The sequence below is a fragment of the Tupaia chinensis genome, unplaced genomic scaffold (assembly GCF_000334495.1).
Source record: "Tupaia chinensis unplaced genomic scaffold, TupChi_1.0 Scaffold144150_1, whole genome shotgun sequence".
In the NCBI taxonomy this organism is placed as follows: Eukaryota; Metazoa; Chordata; class Mammalia; order Scandentia; family Tupaiidae; genus Tupaia; species Tupaia belangeri.
Window position 1 is genome coordinate 535,513 of NW_006204006.1, and position 6,377 is coordinate 541,889.

Consider the following 6,377-nt stretch of genomic DNA (forward strand, 5'->3'; position numbering starts at 1 on the left):
AATTCCTTCTCAAAAAAAAAAAAAAAAAGAAAAGAAAAGAAAGGGGAACCAGCAGTTAGCGTAATGGCTATGTCACTGGACTCCCACGTAGTCCACCGCGGTTCGCGTCCCGGACCCAGTGGCTTAAAACTCACGCCGGGCGCGTGTGCGTGCGTGCCCAAGATCCCGAGAGGAGAATGGAGGAGAAGGGACTGCGGCGTGAACACCCCCTCTGGGGGGTGATTTCTCGCTTTCTGTCTCTATGTCTCTGTCTGTCTGGCGAGCGCACGCGTCCTATAGCGAAAACCTCTCCAAAAAATAAAAAAAATCCTCAGGCAATGCTGACAGAACCACCTCCAGAAAGCACAACACCCCTCTTGGCCATCTGTTAAAGACTGTCCTCTCGGTTTCTGTGACACACACTGCTTTTCTCTGTGGTTGTTTTCCAAGGTCTGTCCTCTTCTTCTTTACTCAAAGTGCTCCTGTTCCTCCACTTCCAGTAAGACCCATCCCCAAGATTCCAATAGTCTACAAGTCAGATTTCTGTGATCTCACAAATTCGACTTGTGAAAAACAAAACTTACTCCTCTAACCCAAGGGACAGTTCAGTCAATACATTATCATACAGTCAACCCAGTCAGAACTCTGGGTCATCTCAAACTCATCGCTTCCTCTGTTCCTGCTCCCTACACCTCCACCACTTCATTAAACTGGTCACACAAGACCAACCAACAGGAGTGTCTCAATCAATTAGAGATGTTTTTTGTTTGTTTTCTGCCAGAGGGCATATGTGCTAGCTAGAGAAAGGAAGAGAGAAAATAACCCCCTGTGCAATCTCTTCTCCTCCATTTCTCCAAGATGTCAGGATTTGAGGCATGCAGGCACACATACAAGCCTATTGTGTTTTTCAAGCTGCCAGGTCCAGGATTGAAACTGTGTGGTCAGCCATATGGAATCTGATTTTCTTAACCACTAGGCCATGGGGCTGGCCCCCTATCAGAAGTGATTTTACTTTATTTGCCAGAGGGCTAGAGCATTCACTAGTAACAGAGACTGAGAGAGAGGAAGAAAGCATCCCCCAAATAAGGCATGATCATGCTACAATAGCTTCTCCTCCATTTCTGCACTCTTTTGGGATTTGAGGCACACACACACACACACACACACACACACACATCACACACATGCACACACACAGCCCAGAGTGTTTTCAAGCCACCAGGTCCACGACTCAAACCACACAGTTGGTAATGGGGGATGCGGCTCCCTTAACCACTTAGGCCTAGAGATGTTTTACAAATTCAGTTACCCAATAAATGAATGCAACATCTCTGTTAGTTCATCTGTGAAACAAAGACACAAACCAACTTCTCAGGTTATGGTAAAGGGTAAGATAATACCCCAGAATGTAAACACCTGATACTAGATACTAGGGACTCAGTCAATGCTCATTTCTCCTCCACACCTTTCTGCAAGCTACAATCGTCTTAGATAAAATGATTCTTATTCTATTGCAGAATGGTTAAAGGATAGAGGAGGAAGACCTGGAATCACAAAAATGAAATTTTGGGTTCCAGCTCTGTGATAAACTAGCTGTGGGTTCTCAGTCAAATCACTTAACCTTGCTCAATTGGTACATTAAAAAAAAAAAAAAAAAAAAAAAATTCAACCTTATCTATTTCACAGACACAATTGTGATGATCAAATGGAAAGACTTCATTAAACACCCACAGATCTTGCTAAATCGAACTCCAAGAGCAATCTGATCACTCAGGTGGCACCTGGGCCACTGATACAGATGAGGAAAAGCCTTAAGGTCTGAAATTAAACTCCAAGGGGGCCCCACCCCTATACCTCATTTGACCATAGTCATTCTAAGCTTTGGTTTCCTCCTGCAGGAACTCAGAAATGTAACACTCACCAAGCCTCAGCCTGCAATAAGACATCAGGAGGCAACATCTGAAGCACTCTATAAAACTGCAATGTGCTAGCAAGCTGTGGAAGGTATCCTCAGCATTGCTATCTTCTCAGGTTCCTACAGTTTCAAGGCTTGGCTAAACACTTACTTTTGATCTCATCAGAAATTCCGCTTCTACAAAAACTTCTTGATTTCACAACCATCTTTTTTTTCTCCTCAGCCTCATGCATAGCTGGGATTACAGATGCCAGCTTCAAACATCATTTCTATTCTTGTTTTTCCAACAGGCTCTATCACATAATCGGCTGTGCAGAGTTCTTCATTACTTTCTGTGTTTTACCTTAACTGTGAGTCACAGGAGAGAGACCACTGCTTAAACTCCCACATCACCAGTGCCGAGGCAACTGAGTGTAAAATGCATTCAACAAATGTTTATTACTACATTCAAAGGTACCCAGTCAACTTCACTGAATAAATAAAGCTTCAAACACACAATGAATTTAACCTGTTATGCACAGATTTAAGTCTAAAGGGAAATTAGACTTAAATCGCTACAGTAACTGCCTTTGACCTGGGAAGTCACATTTGGAACCAGCCGCCACACCTACTGATTAACACAAAGCCTCCATCTCCCCTTGGAGTTCTGGGTAGGCAGGTGTCCAGTTGTTGGAAGCGTTGTCCTCCATCCAGCAGCCTCAGCTGGCAGGGCCCTAGCTCCTGACGCTTCCGCCTGTACTGGGGGCCGCGCTGCACCCGCTGCACAACCACCTACACAGGATCCGCTGCCTCCAAGTACTCAGGTCCTGGAAGGCCAGCCCTCCACCCCAAAGAAAAGAGGCAGGCAGGAGAGCACGGAGGGGCGAGCCCGAGTTCGGCAGGGGTAGGAGGCAGAAGGGGGCAAGGACAGGGGAGGGAGGTACCAGACCTGGGATGACCAAGGTCTGCCAGGGGAGAGATTCAGGATTACGGGCCCGGAGTGACAGGGCAGGGTGAGGACCCGGGGCGAGGCGGGGAGTGTACCTGACGGCGGTGACTGAGGTCTGGAGGTATACGAGACCCCGGCAGTTGGTAGTCAAGAGGGCGGGGCAGGGGCGGGGCCAGAGGCCAAGAGCAGGAGCCCGGAGAGGATGGAGAGGCCGAGACCCGGAGGGAGGGGGATACCTGAGACGCGGATAACAGGAGAGGAGTGGAACAGGGGACCAGGTGACTAGGGACTGGGGGTCTGGGGCCGAGGCAGGAGGGCTGGACGGGAGGATCCTGGGCTTGATCGCGAGCGGCGCCCCCCGCCGGCAGATCGGCAGCCTCCTCACCTGCAGCACCAGGGCCTGTGCGGCCCCGGGCGGGAAGCCCATGCGGTCAGACGGGTGGCGCAGCAGGCGGTAGAAATCGGTCTTGCGGTAGAGGAAACCGAAGAGCACGCGCAGGAAGTCCTGGACGTTGCCCACATGCTGCAGGATGCCCAGCAGGGCCTGGTCGTACAGCTCGGCCGCCCCGGGCTCCATGTCGCCGCCCGCCCGAGGGACACTGCACACTGCGGGCGCCGCCTCAGGCCGGCCCCCCCGCCACTTCCGGCGTGCACCGGCCAACGGATCCGCCGGATGGCTCGGCCCCCGAACTTCCGGTCCGCTCTAGTTCCTCAGCTAGCTCAAGACTGCTCTTCCTGGCGTCGCAGCCGGGCTCTGCCACCGGACCGCCCTAGCTAAAGGAGCTCAACGTAGGTCCCAGCGTGGTCACTGCACGCAGAGAGGGCAGTGGCTGTAGCTCTGAGGGGCGCCCAGCGGCCATGTATGAAATGGGCGGAAGAGTTGTGAGGGCAGCATCCTGTGATCGCTCGGCTTTGTCATGTGGTCTGTGGATCTCCGTTACTTTCTGGATTGGATTCTCGCCCAGGTGTTCCAAATCCTGTTTATAGCGGGATACACCGTGAGCTCTTTGCTAGTGGACAAGAGAAAGGAAAATGCATTTCTGTGGCTGTATGGATCCCTTGCAAATAACAGAGCTTAGAGTGTACCCCAAGACGTTTCATAAGAAGAAATGTCAGGTGGCCGAAATAAGCGGAGAAGAAACGTAAAATGAGAGCGTCACTAACATTAAATGAAAGACCTGGTTGCGGAGTAGAGCGCCTAGCATGCTGTCACTATGAAATACACACATCTCTGCGTGTACATGCACAGTATGTGTGTACATATATACACATCACATGGCAGTCCTAAGTGCCTGTCAAGGATAATCTGGGAAAAGTTGAAAACAGAACTCATACAAATACATAACAAACATTTAGTCAGCAAATCAATGAGTGAAGGACCCACTGTAATGGCAAAGCTGACTCAAAGGGCATTTTGAGGAACTGGATATTAATGGAGATTTTAAAAATACAATACGGTTAGGTTGGGTACAATGCATCTGTGTTCCACAAGATGATAAAACCAGATGTTACCTTTTCTAGTGAATAGAAATGATTTGCACCACTACTGGACTAACATCTATAACTTAACATATATCTTCGTTGTGTATGGACTGCAATGAATTGTAAGTGAAGTCAAGCTCAGGTAAAGTGCCCTAGAGCACTGACTCTGGGCCATTTTCTACTTAGGACCCATTTATGCGCCTTTTTTTTTTTTTTTGGAGAGATTTTTCGCCATAGGGCGCATGCACTCGCCAGACAGACAGAGAGAGACATAGAGACAGAAAGCGAGAAATCCCCCCCCAGAGGGGATGGTCATGCCACAATTCGCCATAGGGCATTCTCCTCTTGGGCATGCAGGTGCACACGTGCCTGGAGTGAATTTTTTTTTTTTTTGGAGAGATTTTTCGCCATAGGGCGCATGCACTCGCCAGACAGACAGAGAGAGACATAGAGACAGAAAGCGAGAAATCACCCCCCAGGGGGGATGGTCACGCCACAATCCCTTTTCCTCCATTCTCCTCTCAGGATCTTGGGCACGCACGCACACGCGCCCAGCGTGAGTTTTAAGCCACCGGGTCCGGGATGCGAACCACGGTTGACTACATGGGAGTACAGTGACATAGCCATTACGCTAACTGCTGGTTCCCCTGGAGTGAATTTAAGCCACCTGATCTGGGACTAGAACCGCAGTTGACTACATAGGATTCCAGCAATGGAGCCATTACGCCATCTGCTGGTCCCAAGGACCCATTTATGCTCTTAAATTTTGTTAAAGACTCCAAAAAACTTTTGCTTATTTAGGTCATTCTTATCAATAGAAACCATATGAGAAATTAAAACTTAGTTAAAAATATGAATTTCACCTGCTCAAGTGCTACACTGCCAAGGCTCAGCCTGGGCTGGTAGTAGTGGCCAGCTTAGGGGAAGGGTGGTCAGGGCTCCCCAGGCTGCACCCATATTTCCAATTCAAACTGGAGGAGAGCAACAACTTCCACCAGAAGACCTTGGACCTCAAGAAGTGAATTGAGGGAACCAGCAGATAGCGTAATGGCTATGTCGCTGGACTCCCACGTATTCGACCGCGGTTCGTGTCCCGGACCCGGTGGCTTAAAACTCACGCCGGGCGCGTGTGCATGCGTGCCCAAGCTCCCGAGAGGAGAATGGAGGAGAAGGGATTGCGTGCGGCGTGACCATCCCCCCTGGGGGGTGATTTCTCGCTTTCTGTCTCTATGTCTCTCTCTGTCTGTCTGGCGAGCGCACGCGCCCTACAGTGAAAATCTCTCCAAAGAAGTGAATTGAAAGAGGTATCTGGAGACATGAGTCTTAGAAGAAAGCACTGGAAGAAAAATATTTTTACTTCTTTTTTAGTGCACAGGATGTTCTAGGAGAGGCCTCTCAGTCTGAAACTTCTTCTGAAAAAAGTACTAAAGACAGGACCAAGAATTGTCCAGTAGAAAGTTTCAAGAACAAAATTAATTTAAGATGATAGAATGTTTCCCAATTAAATGAAAAAGAACAAGAACCAAATGTAAGAGAAAGGTAAACATTTCAAAAAAAGAAGCAGACATAAATTCTGCTTCCTATGTATCATTTAATCTGGATCTTGCAGCTGAAGACAACACAGAAAATCATTCTACCTGGAGTACCAAAGAATGACCAACACTGGGACCAGCAGTTAGTGTAATGGCTATGTCGCTGGACTCCCACGTAGTCGACTGCGGTTGGCGTCCTGGACCCGGTGGCTTAAAACTCACACCGGGCGCGTGTGCATGCGTGCCCAAGATCCCGAGAGGAGAATGGAGGAGAAGGGATTGTGGCATGGCCATCCCCCCTGGGGGTGATTGCTCGCTTTCTGTCTCTCTGTCTCTGTCTGTCTGGTGAGCGCACGCGCCCTATAGCAAAAACCTCTCAAAAAAAAAAAAAAGAATGACCAACACTACCACTATGAGACACAAAGATGAAATTTACTGAAGGCATGTCTCCAAAACTTCACCTGAACATTTTGAATGAAGAACTAGAAGAATTTATATGAAATATCAAAAAATAGAAGATTTTCGGGAACCAGCAGTTAGC

At 48.7% G+C, this 6,377-nt stretch overlaps 1 protein-coding gene and 1 pseudogene across 2 annotated transcripts in view; one reads left to right on the plus strand and one right to left on the minus strand.

Moving 5' to 3' along the window:
• Positions 1–3,473, minus strand: part of NUDCD3 (NudC domain containing 3) — a 101,575-nt gene extending 98,102 nt beyond the window's left edge. Inside the window, exon 1 of one of the 2 annotated variants that reach the window (XM_006166018.3) lies at positions 3,208–3,473. In XM_006166018.3, coding sequence (XP_006166080.1) covers positions 3,208–3,399 — 192 coding nt within the window. In that variant the 5' untranslated portion in view covers positions 3,400–3,473. The remainder of the gene's footprint in view (positions 1–3,207) is intronic. The other variant, XM_006166017.2, reaches the window with a different exon arrangement.
• Positions 3,474–5,620: 2,147 nt separating this feature from the next.
• Positions 5,621–6,377, plus strand: part of LOC102473127 (coiled-coil domain-containing protein 160-like) — a 20,110-nt pseudogene continuing 19,353 nt past the window's right edge.